We start from the raw sequence: 20470 nt of genomic DNA on the forward strand, positions 1-20470 counted from the left end.
TATTTAGGATCCTCCATCACATACACTCATTCGCACAACAGTATGTTATCTCTATATTTTTTCCTTCATATTATGAAATGTATCTTTTTTTTAACACCTGAACTCTTTTTTTTTAAAGTTTCTGCTTTTTGACAACTTGGACCAACTCTATAGTGCTGAATCCTCAGCACTCAGAACAGTGTCTGGCATATAACAGATGCTCAGTAAACAGCTGACGAATGTACATAAGTATCTCCATTTTAGAGATAAGCAATGAAGTGTGAAGAAATTAACTTGCTCAATAGTGTCCCATCAGAAAAAGTGGGGAAGTTGATACTCAAAAACACATCTAGACAGCACTGAGATTTTGAGTGCTTATGGATCTCTCCTACAAGCTACCTAGCTAGCTGATAAAGAATAGTGTTAAGAGAAGTGGTAAAGGAAGTGCTGTGACAAAAGAAGATACCTAGGACCTATGGAACAAGAAAGAAAATCTTTGAGTCCAGAGGGCTTGAGGAACTTGAAAGTGCATTAAGTCAAGGGTGTTAGAAAATGGAGAATGAAAATACTTGTAATGGGAACTTCAACCTTATAGCCAAAGTGGGGGATCAGTTTTAAACCTGCCACTCAATGCAGTGTTGTTTCTTGCAGGAAATAGTTCATGTCACTCACCAAGAACCATGCTTCTGGCAGTGTAGGTAGGATAAAAACAGTGTCTGTAGTCAGACTACTGTTTGGCTTCCGGCTATGTTACTAGCTATGGGATCCTCTGCAAAGTTCCTTAACCTCACTATGCCTCAGTTTTTTCATCCTTAAAAATGAGGACAGTAAGTACTTTTATTAAAATTCATGGTAGGATTAAAATAATACAGTGAAAATGCACAGGTCAGTAGCTGGTTAACCACTGTATAAACATTTGCTCTTTTATAAATTACAGTTAAAAGCTTGATGGTTATTTTTTTAAAAAATAGGATGTAAAAATGAGTGAAAATGAAGAAACCTTAGCTTTAGTATTTGGAGGGAATAGAAACCATTCTATTAACAAATAGTAATAGAAAGATGATTGTGTATGCTTTACTGAGGTAAAAGTGAGATCAGATTTTGGCATTGGAAAACATACTAAAACATGTACTTCTCTTCATTTTGGCCAAGCTGTATAGTCTGGTTTTACTGAATTCCTGTTTCTTGAAACCAGTGGAGTAGTGGGAAGTGAAGCCTTGGGGAATCTCAGATATTTTACTTAAAAAAATAAATGGATCCTTGAAAATTATGGAATTAACTTATATAATTAAAAAATTTTGGCTATATCTTGAGAATACATGGCTGTTCTCACTTCTACTGTAGAGATATATGGACAAAGTACATCTTGAATATTTAAGAGTTAATATTTGCATTTAACTATCAACACAAAGCAAGCCTGGAGAACCAGTATTGCCTGGAGAATCCCATACATAGGAGCCTGGCAGGCTACGATCCATAGGGTCACAGAGGCAGACACGACTGAGTGAAACACACACACAGCCACCCCCCCTCCCCACCTATATACAGATCTACACTTATTTCATAGCTTACAGATTAAGCCTCACAAAACTAGTTAGAAACCAGATTCTGCTCTTTTACTAGCTAAGTGGTCAAGGGCAAGTTAAGTTACTTAAAGCCTCTACACCTGCTTTCTTTAGTTGTAAATGAATCATCACAGCACCTGAGTTATAGGAGTGAGTGAGAAAATGTAAAGCTTTCGGTGTTGTGCGTGGCATAAATACTCAAATTTTGGCTTAAATCAATAAATCGTATTTTTAACACACATAAGTGACTTACACCACTAGTCAAAATGATACCTTATTTCACATTATGGCTTTGTTTCTATGTTTTACTAGATATTAATCCTTTGAACTTAACCATGGTTAATTTGAAAAGTTAACTAGAAAGTCATAAAGGTTCAGCTATTTGGAACTGCATACAATGACATCTAAACCACGTAGTGTTGTAATTTAAGATATTTTTACCCAAACTGTAATGGTTTCTTTTAAATATTTCCATATCAATAGAAGAACTGAGCTTAGACATAGTCCTACCTCTAAATCTTCTTCTTCATCAATCTTTTGTATATTTTGGTAGGCAGCAGTGTAGACCTCTAAAGCTTTGCCGTGAAATAACATTTCAATAGTGATAAATTCTGAAAATATAGTCTGAAAAAACAAGGATTTGAATTTAAACAAATTGCTTCATGAATTTAGTAGAGTTATTCTCTACTATAGTCTTGGCATTTTATTAAATACAGAGGTTTTTCAACAGGGAAAATGAAGTACAAATGACAACTGGAATAAAAATAGTTGCAGATATCTTCTGCAGCAAAACTTTCAAATTACACAAAATATTTAGTATCTTATTATTTACTTCCGTTTTTAAGTATGTTCTATTAGACATTTATGTTTAAAAAAGATGTTTGTCACTACATCACTAACATGTTTGTCACTATGTACTCTGTTGCTCAATGCCTATAAATACTAGCTAAAGAAGTTCAGTTCTGATGCTTTTTTTTCTTTTTTTTTTTAGCAACTCCAACTGGTGTTTAAAGGAATGTTTTTAGGCAAGAATTCCATCCCAACATATTATATGTTGCTTGTATTCTCCAGCCACATTTCCTACTCCTGATAACAGCATGATACATTTGCATAGAGCTTTCCAGTTTACAAATATATGACATGCTCAGCATTACTCATAGTTACAATGTTAAGACTTGGGTCTGATTCTTCAAGGTTATAGCTCCTGCTCATTGTACTGTGCTGTTCTCACTGGACTCAATTATTTCCTTTGCAAATACACTGCAGGTAAACTCTTATCAGCAAGATGATGACAACTTTTGGTCGGGAAGGCTATGAGAAAAGAGAATGAATAAGGGTGTGCACCTTGATCTAAGCAGGGGTGGGAGAAGAACTGGTAGGCACAAAGTATGTAAGCCAGATACGTTTTCAATAAAAAAGGGTCTCATCCTTCTATCATTTTGTCTCTTATCAAGATAAAAAAATCGGAGCAGTAACATAGAGAGCAGTGGAGAGAATAAGAACAGGACAGAAAATAACTCAAGCACTGTCCTTAAAGGGGCAGTATAGATGAAATGGGTTAGGCTCAAAGGCAAGAGTCAAATACTCATTTTCCTTCATTTCTGCTCTCCTGTCTTAACCACCCAGATAGGAGTGGTCCTGCACCCTGGAAGACAGCCATACAGCTATCTTGTAGTATCATATTTAGAAATAATTTTCCTCAAATAAATACATCTTTCAATGATCACATGTAATCTGCTAATCTGGAATGGGTCAGTATGGTAAGAGACGGGCATACAAGGAGTTTTGTTTACCCCCTTTTCAATTTTGTTTGACTAGAAGGCCATTTGGGTGGGTACTTCAATTTTATTGGTGGGGGATGGGGGAGTTAATGGAATTCTCTACTCATTGGCAAGTATTCTGTAAAGCAGGTGGCAGAGCAGTTAAAAATAGGGGCTCTGGATTAAGATTAACCTGATTTCAAATCAGGGGTTCCTAGATGGCGTTAGTGGTAAAGAACCTAACTGCTAATGCAGAAGACATAAGAGACACAGGTTCAATCCCTGGGTAGGGAAGAACCCATGGAGGAGGGCATCCACTCCAGTGCTCTTGCCTGGAGAATCCCACGGACCTGGCGAGCAAGGTCCATGGGGTAGCAAAGAGTCGAACATGACTGAAGTGACTTAACACGAGTTCAAATCAAGACTGAAACAAATCAGTAATATTAAGCACTTTATCTGTTCTTTTTCCTTAATTTCAAAATCATAGGTTTTGCCTTAAGGGTTAAATGTAATCAAGAAAAAGTATAGTATGGTTACTGGCTTAGAGTAAGTGCTCAGCACAAATTAGCTAATTTTATTGCTAAAGAAGTAAGCCAGATAAATTAGAAATTGTTCCTTATGTAACATTAAAACCTCCATCCTGGTTTAATTGGAAAGCAGAACATTTAACAAAAAAGTCATTAAAGGTCTTGTTAACAATTTTTGCAAATAAAGGTAAAATGACAGCTCTCTAGAGTAAAGGCTATTCAATAAATGATTTCAGGAGAACTTTCTATTCATTTGAAAATAATAAATTTAGACATTTAAATATTTAAAATACTAAAAAATCATACAAAGACTAGAAGAAAATACAGCAAATAGTTATATAATCTCAGGGATGAATACTCCTTTCTAAATACAACATCAAGGCAGAAAGAGAAGACCAATAGATCTGGCAGCAAAAAATAAGACTAAGGTGGCAAAAACATAAGCAACAAAATGGGAAAATATATTTCAACATATCTTCTCTTTAATATAATAGGTTAATTTTCTCAGTCTGAAGAGTTTTTAAAAATTAACAAAAAATGCCAACACTCTAAAAATATAAGCTAAGGTCAAGTGAGTAATTTAGTGTCATTAAATATATGAAAAAACACTTCCTCAACAGTAGTAACTGAAAATTAAAATGATACTGATTTTACACTATCACATTGGGTACTATTAAAAATACTACTACTCAGCACTGTTACACTGGGTGCTCATGTAATGTTCTGCAGAAATGTAAACTAGTCAAAGATTTGTGGACAGAAGTTATAGCTATCCAAATTGAAAGTGTGTATGCTCTTTGAACAAGAATGCTACTTCCAGTAATTTATCCCCCGCAAAATAACTGAACCAGCAAAAGGGTGGATGTTTAATGATGCAATGAGATCTATAATAGCAAAAATAATCTAGATGTCCACCAACAGGTGATGGTTAAACATATGAATATATCCATGTAGCTATACCATTCTCCATATAGTATAGCAAAATACAAGGATACCAAAAAGGACAATATGGAACTTTGTTTCTTACCACAAATATATCCATGATATATTAAATTTTAAAAAGAGATGCTACATATAGTGTGGTCCCACTTAAATATAACTGTATAGGGGTAATAATATTGCCTTTCTCATAAGACACTGTGAGGAGGAAATGAGTTTATCCACATAAAATGCTTAGAATGTGTGGCATAGTTAATGTCTTAAGAAATACTGGTTGTTGTCATTCTCCTTAGTATATTTCTTGTGTATGTTTCATAGGAAAAAAGTCTGGAAGGATATAAACCAAGATGCTGATTATTTCTCAGTAGGGAATTATGTTTTCTTCCATAATTTTATGAGAATTTATGGTCATTTTATATTTATAAGAAAAATAAAGCTGATAAAAACTAAATCTTGAAGATGTTTCTTGTTCACATCAGCTACTTTACCAATACTGAATTGCTATCCCTATCTGTCCCTGGAATGACCCCTGATCAAGATCCTTTTCATAGGTCAGAAAATTCCCTTGACAACATATAACTGATGACTTTTCCGATTACATGGGAAAGAAATAGAACTATGAGTTTTCTTCCACATTCTATACAACTAAGTAAGTTCATAGCAACTTCTCTCAGACAAACACTTTGCAAGGTTTGTATGAAGTCTTTTACTAAGAATTGTGCTATCTTACTAATTAATGCTGCTACTAAAATTCAGATGGACTTGTTGAAAAACCCCACCTCATAGTTAATACATTATGAGCAGTGCTCACTATTGTCAATCATTTCTACCCTCAGGGAAGAAGCACCCAGAAGTTCTGCTTCCATCTGAAACAGTAGCCTGAAAACAGGTAACAATAAGAACATTCTTAAAAAAAAAAGAATGTTCTGTGTTTCTCCCAAAATATGAGTGGCATCAGTGATTTTTTCCAAGAATTTGTCTCACAAATAGAAGTGTTTGTAAGACATGCTAACATCAACACAGCAGTACCTGAATACTGTTTTTATTAGAAATAAGGGTGTGGTAAAGTAACCCTTTTTATCTGATTTTTAAGGCTCTTGGGTGTAGGATTTGTGCATCCTTCTTTGTCATAAAACATCTCAAATGAAGCTTAACTTTGAACAGGAACAGTTTGACAGATAAGGAGGAAAGATACAGAGATTGGAGATTCATAATCCTAACAGACTGGAATGGATTCCTGGAACTGATAATTCTGGGACTTTGATAAGAGTTTGTATTAAAAGTGTACATTTTCACAGATGACATGATCTTATATATAGAAAATCCAAAAAAAAAAAAAGAAAAGAAAATCCAAAGGAATATGCAAAAAACTATCAGAGCTAATAAAAGAGTTCTGCAGGGTTGCAAGATACAAGGTTAGTACACAAAAATCAATTGTATTTCTGTGTATTTGCAATGCACAACTGAAATGAAATGAAGTAAACAATTCCATTTATAGTAGCATCAATAATTATGAAATACTGAGGAAAAAGTTTAAAAAAGCACAAAACATACATTATTAAAATAAGGATGCTTTATGGAGAAGGAAATGGCAACCCACTCCAGTATTCTTGCCTGGAAAAGTCCATGGACAGAGGAGTCTGGCGGGCTTAAGTCCATGGGATTACATGACTGAGCATGTGTGCACGAGTGTGGAGGGAAATGGGTTGGTAGCAATAAAGTGGTAGACTAAAAAAAAAATAAAATAAAATAAAATAAAATAAGGATGCTTTAACTAAATGGAAAAACAGCCCATGTTCATGGATTGGAAGAATTCATCCAAAAAGGCACTACTCCCCAAACTGATCTACAGATTTGATGCAATCCCTATCAGAATTTGGTGGTTCAGACGGTATCTGCTTGCAATGCAGGAGACCTGGGTTCAATCCTCTGGAGAAGGGAGTGGCTATGCACTCCAGTATTCTTGCTTAGAGAACCCCATGGACAGGCGAGTCTGTCCGGCAACAGTCCATGGGGTTGCAGAGAGTAGGACATGACTGAGTGACCACGCATGCACATGCGCACACTGTCAGGATCCCAGCCGACTTGTGGAAACTGATAAGCTGATTCCAAAATTCACACCAAACTACAACAGATTCAGAATAATCAAAAGAATCTTAAAAAGGAACAAAATAGAGAATTTATACATCCTGACTTTAAATCTTATTACAAAACACTGTTAAAACAGTATGGTACTGGAATAAGGAGAAGGAAATGGCAAACTACTCCAGTATTCTTGTCTGGGAAATCTCATGGACAGAGGAGCTTGGTAGGCTACAGTCTATGGGCTTGCAAGAGTCAGATGTGTTAGTGACTAAACCACCACCATACATCAATAAAAGAGAATGGAAGTTCAGAGACAAAACATGTCAACTTTCAACAAGAGTGCCAGGACTTAAAAAACAGTCTCTTCAACAAATCACTGGAACAACTGCGTGGACAGATGGAAAAGAATGGGGTTTAACTTTCAGTTCACGTGATACACAAAAATTAACGGATCAAAGACTTAATAGTGAAAACTATAACAGTGTTAGAAGAAAACCAGGATAAATCTTTATAATTTCGGATTTGGCAATGGATTCTTAGATAATGACGCAGTCCACAGAATTCTCCAGGCCAGAATACTGGAGTGGGGAGCCTTTCCCTTCTCCAGGGGATCTTCCCAACCCAGGGATCGAACCCAGGTCTCCCACACTGCAGGTGGATTCTTTACCAGCTGAGCCACCAAGGAAGCCCAATAATACTGGAGTGGGTAGCCTTTCCCTTCTCCAGGGGAACTTCCAGACCCAGGAATTGAACCACGGTCTCCTGCATTACAGGCAGATTCTTTGCCAGCTGAGCTATCAGGGAAGCCCAAAGATAAACTGGACTTCATCAAAATTAAAAAGCTTTGTGCTTCAAGGGATACCATCAAGATAGTGAAAAGAACTCACAGAATGGAAGGAAATAAATGCAAAACATTTGATAAAGGATTTGCATACAGAATATAAAAAGAACTCTTAAAAATGAAATAAAAAAGATCCAATTAAAATAATCTGAATAGACATTTTTTTCTCAAGGAAGATATCCAAATGGCCATAAACATCAGGAAAATGCAAATCAAAACCACAATAAGACACCACTCTACACTCACTAGGATGGCTATAATGAAAAAGTTTGGTGAGCAACAAGTATTGGGGAGGATGCAGAGCAATCAGAAGCCTCATATAATACTGCTGGGAAAATACAGTGGCATAGCCACTTTGGCAAACAGTCTGGCAGTTTCTCACGTAATTAAAGATAGAGTCACCTTATGAGCCAGCAATTCAACAGGGTATATGGTTAAACTAAAATGAAAAATGTCTAAGAGAAATATGTCTCAACAAAAACTTGTACATGAATGTTTATATCATTAATCATGACAGCGAAAAGGTAGAATATGGTAATATCCATAAAATGGAATATTATTCCACCATACAAAGGAATGAGACAGATATTGATACATGTTACACCATAGATAAACCTTGAAAGCACGCTAAGTGAAAGAAACCAGTTATGAAAACCATGTATTTTATGATTCCATTCATATGAAATGTACATTCAGAAGAGTCCAAAGAAACATGAGATTAGTGATAGTTGCTTAGGCCGCGGGTGGGGGCTGTGGGAGCAGGGAGGTAAAAGCTAAAGTGTACTAGGCCTCACTCTGAGATGATAAGAATGTTCTAAAATGGAGTGGTGATGGTTGTAGATATCTGAACATATTAGAAACTGCTGAGCTGTATGGTGAATTGTATGGTATATGAATTATCCCTCTAGCTTTTTTTTGGTTTTCTCCTATTTTTCCTTTTTTGTTTTTGTGACCGCCACAAGACCTCCCTCTTCTAGGGGCATGAGACCGCAGGCAGAGAAGCATGGAAGCACGTTTTTTCTCCATGCACCCTCCACTGTGCAGTGCCTGACTCCCTGTCCTGCTGCTTCAGGAAATCCCAGGCTGCAGTCGGGAATTCTACACTCACTGTCTCTGCTCGTTTTGTAACTGGTGCTGCTCATGGGATTATAAACGCCTGTAGAGTTGGTCAGCATGCAAGAAGAAGAACATGGAAGTGAGTCCAAAGATCAGAGACAAAGATTGCCAGGTGTAAAAGAGAAGTGTGCAGGCATGAAGAACAGCGGTAGGGTGAGGAATCGGGCTCCCAGGTCACTAAAGAAGTCTTTAGGTGGCAATGAATCAGGCCCATCTCACAAGTTTCCAATCGTCTTTTTTAGATGAAAGCTAATTATTTCAACCTTCCTTCCCTTCTCCCTCAATTTAAGAGAGGATGCTGGCAGTTACATTACGCCCTGCCAGTGCTCCCCATGTCGGCAAAAGGGTTGTCTCAGGCCAGCCTGCTACGGAGCTCTTCCTGAGTAGCAATCTACATTACACTCTGAGTGCTGAACTGACAGGCTTACTTTTTTTTCCCTTCAACCTTCAGGACCAAAGTAGAGACCTTTGAGCCTGGCTATCAGAAAAAATCAAAGTTCTGGAATTCTATGAACCTATGATAGGAAATTAAAAAACATAAAAGGACAAATAAATGTTTCATTGATTGCAGAGAGGAATGGTACAATTAAGTGGCAGGTAATGCTGATTTTATTGATAAGGGCATAACTTTTGAAAGAAGGATAATTTGTTAGTAAGTTATGAAAATAACAAAAAATACTTCTCTTTAAAAGCTGTTCCAGAAGAATTTGCAGTGAGTGAAAAGGCATCCTTAGGTGACTTGTTTTAAAGGACACAACATGGTCATAAGTAATCCTCCAAATCTTTCCAAAATATTGATGAATAAGTCACTGAAGACCATCTTTAGGTCTGGGGATTTGGGAGGGAGGTTCTGGAGGGAGGGCATATACATATAATTGTGACTGACTTCCATTGTTATATGGTAGAAACCACTACAACATTGTAAAGCAATTATCCTCCAATTAAAAAAATACCATCTCAAGTCCAGGAACCTGAATGTCTACTGATGTGTTACAATAAAATAAGGCTGTTCTTCCTGTGGATAGCTAAGTGGATAGCTACGGTGGATGCACGTTTATGTGGTTAGTTACTCTTATTTATTTGATAATGTAGGAATTAGAAAGCTACAAGCCAAAAATATTAGTAATAGTGTTAGGGGAAGCACACTGACTGAAACTGCCCACCCTGGCCAGGCACCATAGTAACCATTTGCATGAGTTGTTTTACTACAGGAGGTCCTGGTAAGGAACATAGAACAAACAAGCCACCACCAACAGGAAGAGTTCGGGAAAGGTCAAAAGGAGACACCACATCTCCGACCACCTCCCAGAATCCTTCTCTCTGGCATCCATCTTGGCTGAACAAGGCATGCACAACCAGGGAGGACTCTGAGTCAGAATAAAAGGCTAAAGACAACCTGGAAACTAATCCCATCACCATAAAACCCATGCAAGCCATGTGACAAAGCTGTTCTCCTGGGTTCCCTGACCCTGCTGCTCTCCACCCGAGCACCCTTTCCAATAAAATCTCTTGCTTTCTCAGCACATGTGTCTCCTCAGACAGTTCTTTTCCGAGAGTCAGACAAGAGCCCAGTTTCGGGCCCTGGAAGGGGTCCCCCTTACTGCAACAATACTGTATAGTAATGGAAAGCACAGGTTTTTAAAATATATAATTGGTTTATAGTTCAGACTTTGAACTGTGGGCTATGATACTGCCTTATATCTCTTCTTAATCACCTCACTTTCATGGTAATATCCATACAACAGAATATTATTCCACCATTAAAAGGAATGAGATAGATACTGGTACATAGTATACTTAGATGCTACACTATGAGGTTGCTGTAAAGATTAAAAGATAATTTATGTAAAGTGCCTGGACTAGTACCTGATACATAAAAACATAATAGACTTTATTTTTCTGTGGTTAATAGTATTTTTGATAACATCTGAATATCTGGCCTCTGGTTGGGAATGTAGTACCTTTATATACTGTTGTTTCCATAAGAAAATAACATTTGATATATTTTGTTTCTATCTTTCTCACACAGACTATGAGCTAAAGAAAATCAGTAATTTAAATTTTTCATAAATTTAAATAAAAAATTAATTTAGAAAACATATTTTGAACCGTAATAGTTATTTTGTTACCTTTATATCCTTTATTTTCTGCTTTTCAAAATTGTCAATAGTTTCCTCCAGATGACGAGTTGTTCGGGTAGCATCCATTGTAGCTCTTTGCAATTCAGTTTCTGCCTACAAAAGTATTCCCCAACCAAAGATACAAAAAACAAAAATCAAGTCAGAATCCTTTCGATTGCATCCTTCTGTAAATGCTACCTTTGTAAATACAGTGTTGGCTTTTTATAAATGCAGTTCTGTAAATGCATTTGTAAATGCAATACTGGCTTTTTGCCATAACAGTGTAAATCACTCAAAAATACATATTACCACATAAAGCGATTTATGTAATAAACACAGAATAAAAAACTTTAAATTTATTAGATGATATGATTCATGATCTCAAAACAAAATTCCTTCCCTTTTTTTATACAAACCATTCTTTTTCCTGCTATCACCCTGTTTGATTTACTGTAAAACTATTTTCTATATTTTCTACTGCTTTCCCATATTTCAAGTCTCTGCCATTTATTATGCTCTCCTTTTCCTCTTACTCTCTCTCTCCCCTTTAATGCTTTGTCCTGCCAAAAGACCTGTGACTTAAGTATTTTCAATCTTCTAGTTCTCCAAATGCATGAAATGTTTCTACTGCTGAAATATCCTAATCAGGTAGAGGAGAATATACATATAAAGAATGTTGAGCACCAAAGAGTTGATGCTATCGAACTGTGGTGCTAGAGAAGACTCTTGAGAGTCCCTTGGACTGCAAGATCAAACCAGTCAATCCTAAAGGAAATCAACCTTGAATATTCATTGGAAGGACTGATGCTGAAGCTCCAATCCTTTCGCTACCAGATGTGAACAGCCTGATTGGAAAAGACCCTATGCTGGCAAAGATTAAGGGCAAGAGGAGAGGGGGTGACAGAGGATGAGATGGTTGGATGGCATCATTGACTCAATGGACATGAGTCTAAGCAAACTTCAGTAGATAGTGAAGGACAGGGAAGCCTGGTGTGCTGCAGTCCATGGGGTCACAAAGAGTCGGACATGACTGAGTGACTGAACAACAACAAAAAAGAATATACACTACAAATGTTTATTTCAGTATATATTCAGTATTATGAATATTCTTCTTATAAGCTAGTAATATTGCACTATTACTAGTTAATGCTTATTACAAAATATATACATACACACCAATAACTAATAAATAATATGGAAAGTTTAATGCTTTGTTTCAAAGTACTGATACTGTTTAGATTCACACTGTACAATCAGTATGGTGGCCACTAGCAACATGTAGCTATTTACATTTAAATTAATTAAAAAGCTGGTTATTCTAGTTGCCATTTCTTGAGCTCAACAGCCATATATATAGCTAGTGGCATATATTTCTCTTTAAAATATCATTTCTTCCTTAATGACAACAGTTGTCCAAAAATATTTAAAATTTTTTGTTGAACTAATAAAACATGTTTTAAAAACATGGCCCAATTTTCTGATTAAGTTCTAATAATGTTTTGTTTCCTATGCTAGTATTATGTTCACTGAAAAGTATCACATATCATCATCTTAATAATTATTGCATAGAAAAAATCTGCAGTTGTAAGTAAAGTTTTGTGACACATAATATTAAAACATTTACACTCTTGCTTTCTTTTTTAAGAAAATGTATAAATGGAAATAAAGTAAAAGGGTTTACTACAGGGATCCATTTCTTGACACATCACTTTATTACCCACCTGTGACTGAAATTTTTCATAAAGGAAAAATACATTTCAAATAGAACAATTTATTCCAATAAATTAAAATCATATGCTCTAACAGAATTATATCCTCTTGTAATTAGACTATACATTAATCATAACTTATATTGATTATATACTAACTAGGTTAATTCAGATATACAATTTCAAGAAACTAAGCTTTGAAACATACTCATATATATCTGTGTGTGTACATTTACTATAAAGGGTGTAAAGTTTTCCTGCATAATTTTACATGCAAACTTTTAATCATAACCAGTAATCAAAAACAGTTCCCTTTATTACTGGGCTTTGGATTTTTTAAAATGTTAACTATCACAGGATTTATTATGATGAAAAACTTTCTAAATGTTATGATGTTAACCTTTTACTAATGAAAATATTCAAGCAGAGTATTTTTCGAATACTGTTCAATACATGTGACTCATGCAATTTTTTACCGTGACTACTTAATTTTGACATGTGTTTCCCTTCCCCATTTTTTGACAGTTTAAAATTTGGAAGGGTAGGCAGAGTTGGTTAAACTAGGAAAGAGTAGGAAGCAGAAGCCACAGCTGGGACAGCTGTATCTTAATCTCCTACCACCCTCCAGCAACTATTTTTCATTTCTTAAAGTCTCAAATCCTTTCACTCCAGCATAGCAACTTGCCCAAAGTTACACAGCTATTTTTAGGAAAGTGGATACAGATCTGTATTCCTTCCTTTTGTTGAAAATTCTTCAAAATCATGTAACGTACTACTTTGGGTAGGAGATACTTTTGATTAAAATATTATGATGCTTTATGAATAGGATATCAGTGTATTTAATGAAATTAGTCTGTGTACAAAATGGCCTATAAAAGAGTGAGCCAGATTGGTGCTTTTCAAATTGTGCTGCAGGAAACTTTTCAGAAGCTACCAGGGGCCTTGTGGGGGGTCCAGGTAGTGCACTAGGATTCTTCATCACCCCAGCCTCTTATACCTCTTTTATTTTACATACTGAACATTAATGTGTTTCTTTTTAATAGTGAGATGAATTTTAAGGGTCATCCTGGTAAATATTCTTTGATGCTATGACTGAATATTTTTATATTTATAGTGGATACATTTCTATGTAGTTCAGTTCAGTTCAGTAGCTCAGTTGTGTCCGATTCTTTGCGACCCCATGAACCGCAGCACGCTGGGCCTCCCTGTCCATCACCAACTCCCGGAGTTTACTCAAACTCATGTCCGTTGAGTTGGTGATGCCATCCAACCATCTCATCCTCTGTCATCCCCTTCTCCTCCCACCCTCAATCTTTCCCAGCATCAGGGTCTTTTCAAATGAGTCAGCTCTTCGCATCAGGTGGCCAAAGTATTGGAGTTCCAGCTAAATGTAGACTGTTCTTTATTTTCTAGTCTCAGGTTGTCAAAATCATGAGACATAAGCAAGCATGGGGAAAAGAGGCAGCAGGGTAAGTTGAACGTGAAGTGAAAGTCACTCAGTCGTGTCTGACTCTTTGCAACCCCATGGACTATACAGTCCATGGAATTCTCCAGGCCAGAATACTGGAGTAGGTAGCCTTTCCTTCTCCAGGGAATCTTCCCCACCCAGGGGACAAATCTAGGTTCCCTGGATCAAACCCAGGTCTCCTGCATTGCAGGCGGATTGTTTACCAGCTGAGCCACCAGTGAAGCCCCACAGTAAGTTAGTATTTTCTCTACAATTGCATTTATCCCAGTTGCTTACAATAAGTCAGGTGCTATTTTTCTTTTTTGCTTAATTTTGAATAGGCACATTCTAAGTTTAAGAAATAATCGCTCTTAACAGAAGAGCCTTGTAACAGTAGACAAGCCTATTAAGACTTGTGTCCAGCTGTGAATCTCAAAACTCTTGAATATCCTAAGTGTCTTTGGCGAGAAGTCATAATTGCAGTTTCACAAAGTAGTTGTTTTCTTAAGAGGAAGGGAATTTTGGGGAAAAAATAGTTTGTTCCTTTCCTCAAATGCAGGGCTGAGAAGGCATTGATCTATTAGGATTAATGACAGATCTTTAAGTTACTTTTATAATTAATATTTCATCATCATTTGTTTAGTCATCAATCATTTTAGAATTTTGTATGTACTGTTTATAAAATATCTATACATATGAGTGTTTTAAATTTGGAATGTCTATCGTTGAAAACAACACAAGAAGACTGATTTAGGTTGTATACTCTCTTTAAAATTAACTAATTTCCACAGTAAGCATTTTAAATGCCCATGTTTCTTTTCAAACTTTATATTCATATTCTCTGCAGATTTAAAGTATAAATGCATAATTTTCATATATATTTACTTTTGTACAGCATACCTTACAAAATATTTTTTTAAAGACCAAAATTCAAAGGATACAATAACATGTCGATCAGATGGATTTCTCTGACGTGTTCTTTCTAACTGAGTTAACTGTTTAGCTTCTCGATTTCTTGCTGTTAATGTTGCTTTGAGATCATCCTGCAAAAAGGCATTTTTTTTGTTAATAAATATCTCTGATTTAAGAATTAAAATACACACGTCTCTGTTTTAGAATGCAAAAACATTCCCTATTTGATTCAGGCATCGCTATCACTGGAGTTATTACATTACCAGTGTGTAGCTTTGTATGTAAGCCTATGTGCATGTGTGTATTTAATATCTTATTAAATAATGACAGAATTGCAATGCAAAATTATATATACACACACACACATATGTATATATACACATACAAAATTTTGATTGTGGTGGTAGTTACATGTGTATACACATTTACTAAAACATTTAAAACAGGAGAATTTTACTGCATGTAAATTATGCCTCAATAAAATTGATTTGAAATATAGAACTTTCGGAATGTAATATCTACCATGGTGACTAGAATTAATAATACTGTACTGCATTTTGAAAGTTGTTAGATACTAGGTCTTAAAAGTTCTCATCACAAGGAAAAGATTTTTTAAACTATATATTGTGACAGATGCGAACTAGACTTATTTAATCATTTCACAATATATACAAACATCAAATCGTTATGTTGTACTTCAAGAAAAAAATTTTTAAAAAAGCTTTGTTACACTGACTTTTAGTTTGCACGTTATTGCCTGCTTTAAAACAAAAATATACGAATATTTAGTAAAATAATTTCTGTCCATATATTCTTCATGACTATAAATATTTTAAAGTTTCCACAATAAACAAAATAATGCTATGATGCTATAGTAGTATATAAAAATACTTCATTATTCTCAAAGTTCTAAGAAATAATGCTTCAGTGTAATAAGAATGACTGAACACTACTCTGTACCTTTTCTCAAAAGGATAGTTATTGGAAACCTTGTGTTTTGCCAGAATACCTAAAAATAATAGAAAAAAATGAATTTACTTACTCGCTTCATTTTTACAATGGTTCCATAAGCTTTCAAAGGTTCAACTACTTTGGCTTCAAGTCTTTCAACCTATTGAGAATTATTATAAAATATAACTGAAAAGAAACATAGACATATCAAAATTTAAATTCTGAAATAAAACCTATGCTGTCTATCCAGACCATAATCACTATACTGATTAATATTTGACAGTTTTTAAATTAAAATGTCAGCAACATTTATAAATAAAAGGGTAATCTCTGGAAATTGGTAAAACTCAGAATCTAAACTCAAATATATTAAAAACTGTGACAGTGTGCAGTAGCTTTGGTAAGTTTTAAGATCTCAAATTTTATTGTGGCTACACTTTCAGTGTGTTTAACACCTGAATGGATACTTTACATACATTATATCTGAAATATAACAGCCCAAACTTCCAGATAAGGAAATTGAAGCTGAAAAATATAGCATATTGGAAGCATTTAAAACAACTGCATCCTCAAAAGAAAAAAAGCCAAAAAAAAAAAAAAAAAAAAGAAAAAAAGCCTAGAGACCACTGTATTAACTGCAATTTTTTTTTTATGGGAAGACATTTGTAAATTATCAAAGCTTAAAGAACAAGATAGATGGTCTCAGTGTTGCTGAGCTGTCAATCTCTCTTTTAAGTAGAACTAAACAGTTTTCTTAAACATTGCAATATTTATCAGATTCTGAGTAATTTCTCCTTTTACTAATAGCACTAGTGGAAGGCACTAAAGAAATGAGTTTTTTTAAAAGGCAAGTATATAGCTTTTTAAATAAATATAAGAAAAACAACTCCTGGACATTAAAATTTTCTTTTTCAGGATAGGTAATACAAGATGACATATATTTAATTGTTTAAAATGAACATGTATTACTTTTGTAGCAGGAAAAAACCTTTATTTTGCTGATACATGTTTTTATAATCAGTGAGTATATATAACTTTATAATGGTTTTTGTTTAGTTTCTATAAACAGAATGTATACTTCATTTTAAAAGATTTTAGGAAAATAGAGATCAAGTTCTCACTAAGCTTTTAAATATTAGGAATCCTAAAAACAAATCCATGAATATTCAGGATTATTTATTCCATTTCAAATAATCCATACACTGGTTATTCAGTGTAAAGATTAGCTAGATCTTTTTTCTGTTCTCCTTTTTGTAGCCTACCTTTTTTGTTCATTGTTCTTTAGCACCTCCACCATTTGGTAAGCAAGGGAAATAAAAAGGAGAACACATGTAAATCAATTCACTTTGCTATTTGATAAATAGCATAAAGATTTTCTAGAAAGGGGCACTGAAATTATTGGCTAAAGTAGGATTTTAGGATTATCTGTGAGTATAAACTACTTATGAAACAGTCAAGTTCCCAGTTACACGTAACTGAAAGTTTATTACATACAAAACATATGAGAAGAACCCACCATTTCCCCCCAAAGTAATTACTACTCAAATTTCTGTATTATTAGCAGTTATAGCTTCAAGGATCATTATCTTCTTTTTGATTTCAAGGTTTTTTTTTTTGGATAATTGAAATTTGTTTTAGGCTTTTAAAAAGAACCAAAGGCACAAAAGAAGCAATACAGCTCAAAAACCGGGCAACTTCTGACAAGTTAAAAGTTAAAGTGAAAACTTCCAACCTGAGTCTTGAACCTTAAAAGAAATATACCTGAAAGTGCAAACGAGGTATTAAAGTAATGGGCTGGGTTTCCCTGATGGCGCAGTGGATAGATAGGTGTCCAGGCACTAATGAAGGGGACACGGGTTCGATCCCTGGAGTGGGAAGGTCCCACACCCAGTGGAGCCACTAAGCCCATGTGCCACCAACTACTGAGCCCGCCTGCTACAATTACTGAAGCTCTTGGGCCTAGAGCCCCATCTCCGCGACAAGAGAGGCTACAGCAATGAGAAGCCCACGCCCTGCAAGGAAGAGTAGCCTCTCTGGCCCCAACTAGAGAAAACCCAGGGAGCAATGAAGACCCAGCGCAGGCAAAAATAAATAAATAAATAAATGTTAAAAAAGTAAATGGGATTTAACAATTTAAACAATTACAACACCATCTTCTACCCCTGTCCTTTTGGGGTGGGGTGGGGAACTTCACAAAGTTTCACTGTTGATTGTAATAGAAATCAGTGCACTTTTTTTTTTTTTTTGCCCTCCTCTCAATGAAACATAGCTCAACTTCCAGCGCTCGGAAGCAGCAACAAAGATCTCCTGTACAGTTACTACTTATCCACTCACAGTACCACTCCCAATATCTTCCATCGCCAGATATACTACTTTAATATGTATCTACCGGCAGACAAGACACAAGCCAAGCTCCTTTTCTTGCCTCGGGTACTATGTTTACTACCCCCTGTAAACAGTCACCCCTTTGGCTAAAAGCTGGCAAATGAGGTGGGGAAATTCAGGACAAGACACCCTAGAGGTTAGTTTGAAAACGGCAAAAATTACAGGAAGCTTCCCTTTAATGACTCACACAGTGCTACCGACATGACAATGCACGTTTATCATCAAGTGTGTGCCCGCCACTGCAGTTGGGTAGATTACACGTCTTCACGGCTCCTCTGTCCACCACTTCAGGGCTCACTCATTAACAGGACGCTGTGACCTCACTCCATACCTCGGCTTGTCGATAATCCTGAAGTTTGGCAAACTCGTCCGCAAAGTTTTTCAGGCCCTGCTTTAAGTGCGGGGTCTCGGTAGAGGCATACACGTTGATTTCGTTCACCAGGAGATCCGCTTTGTCTCGCAGTCGGGCGGTTTTCCGCACGTAAGCAGCAAAGATCTGGCACAGCTCTCCGAAATGTTTCTCCACATTGGTGACAGCATCTTGCAGTTGTCTGGTCTGAGCATCCCTACAGAGAAAGGGGACACACAAAAAAGCAAATCATTCTCATCTGATGAGGTGACATGACTTCATCTTCGCGTTACACGTGATGACGCCGACATTCCCGGGGGGGGGGGTGGTGTAGTTTACAGCTTCGCCGGCGCAAACCTTCAAGCACCCCTGTGTCTCCTCCGGGCCCCCATCCCGGGCCTGGTCTGCACATCCCGCAGTGCCGGCGCCCCGAGAGGCCCCGCTAGATCCGCGGCAGTGCCGGGCCGGCTCCCGGGGACCGCGTTGCGGGGCGCCGCTGGGGCCCAGGGTGGTTTGCCCAGAGCGCGGCGAGCGCCGCTCGGAGCCCGGCCTGAGGGCCCGAACTCGGTCCGCAGGCTCACGGAGGAAGGCTTCGCGCCCCGACCCGAGCCCGTGTGTGTGTGTGTGTGTGTGTGTGTGTGTGTGTGTGTGTGTGTGTGTGTGGTGGGGGGACCCTGGGCCGCTGCGGCCTCCCGGCGGCGGTTACCGGTTTTCCAAGCTGCGCCTCAACATGCTGCCTTGCTCACTGCTGGAGACCCCGGGCTGAGGCCCAACGACAGGGTCTCGGCGCCCGGACGTGCGCCGGGGCGCGAGAGCCCGCCCCGCGCGCGCCCGCCCCCCGCGTCGCGGCCGCCGCCGCAGCCGCCGGCGCGAGGGCCTCCGCGTTTCCACGGCAACGAGGCGCGCGCCCCCGCGACCGGCGTCCGGAAGCGCGGGAAGGGCCCGGATGCGGGCACGCGCGGGGCGCGCCCACTCGCGTCCGCTGACCCCCGGCGTCCGCCCCGGCGTCCCCCGCGGTCGGCGCCCGGAAGCGCGGGAAGGGCCCGGATGCGGGCACGCGCGGGGCACGCCCACCCGCGCCCGCCCCGGCGTACCCGGGGGGCGAAAGCCTTTGGCAGGTTGGCGGACTGTTTGTGGCCACCGGGCCTCTGCCCCTCCTGAGGCGCCGCGCCACCAAACTTCCGCCTCTGTCCCGGCTCACTGGGCCGGGAGCACAGCCGGTCAGCCGGTAACGAGGGGGAGATGAACCGAACGGCGGTAGGGCGGGTCTCGGCTGAGTCGTAGAACCTGCGCTCAGCTTGTCCAAGTCTCCGTGTGGAGGCCGAAAGTGCAGGCTCTTGCAAGGAGCAGCGCTTTCCGCCCTTTTCGTTTCTTCAGCAAATGTTTACTGAGCTCCCGTTTTGTGGAAAACAGAATGTTCGACTCTGGGAAAAACAACTACAAAGAGAAGAATCCGCCCCTTACTAACCCCCACCATCCCTAAAGGGCCTTAGAGTTTAATGAGGAGAGAGACAGACCTCAGCGATATACCCCGAGAGAACAAACTGTGGTGTTGGAGAAGACTCTTGAAAGTCTCTTGGACTTCAAGGAGATCCAACCGGTCCATCCTAAAGGAAATCAGTCCTGAATATTCTCTGGAAAGGCTGATGCTGAAGCTGAAACTCCAGTACTCTGGCCACTTGATGCGAAGAACCGACTCCTTGGAAAAGACCCTGATGGCTGGGAAAGAATGAGGGCAGGAGGAGAAGGGGACGACAGAGAATGAGATGCTTGGATGGCATCACC

General features: G+C 38.1%; 2 protein-coding genes across 7 annotated transcripts in view; one reads left to right on the top strand and one right to left on the bottom strand.

Annotated features, from left to right (window-relative positions):
* RBM12B (RNA binding motif protein 12B) overlaps positions 1-10922 on the top strand; it is a 26471-nt gene extending 15549 nt beyond the window's left edge. For 2 of the 5 annotated variants that reach the window (XR_009689590.1, XR_009689593.1), the window contains exons 3-4: positions 5607-5659; positions 8659-10922. The gene's annotated coding sequence lies outside the window, so the exon portion shown is untranslated. The remainder of the gene's footprint in view (positions 1-5606; positions 5660-8658) is intronic. The other 3 variants (XR_009689591.1, XR_009689594.1, XR_009689592.1) reach the window with 2 other exon arrangements.
* CIBAR1 (CBY1 interacting BAR domain containing 1) overlaps positions 1-19520 on the bottom strand; it is a 23199-nt gene extending 3679 nt beyond the window's left edge. The window contains exons 1-6 of one of the 2 annotated variants that reach the window (XM_061123800.1): positions 19392-19520; positions 18668-18902; positions 16043-16111; positions 15030-15131; positions 10942-11046; positions 2055-2168 (exon numbers count right to left, since the gene is read on the bottom strand). In XM_061123800.1, coding sequence (XP_060979783.1) covers positions 2055-2168; positions 10942-11046; positions 15030-15131; positions 16043-16111; positions 18668-18902; positions 19392-19417 — 651 coding nt within the window. In that variant the 5' untranslated portion in view covers positions 19418-19520. The remainder of the gene's footprint in view (positions 1-2054; positions 2169-10941; positions 11047-15029; positions 15132-16042; positions 16112-18667; positions 18903-19391) is intronic. The other variant, XM_061123801.1, reaches the window with a different exon arrangement.
* Between the last annotated feature and the right edge of the window lie 950 nt (positions 19521-20470).

Source organism: Dama dama, chromosome 21 (assembly GCF_033118175.1).
Source record: "Dama dama isolate Ldn47 chromosome 21, ASM3311817v1, whole genome shotgun sequence".
NCBI lineage: Eukaryota > Metazoa > Chordata > Mammalia > Artiodactyla > Cervidae > Dama > Dama dama.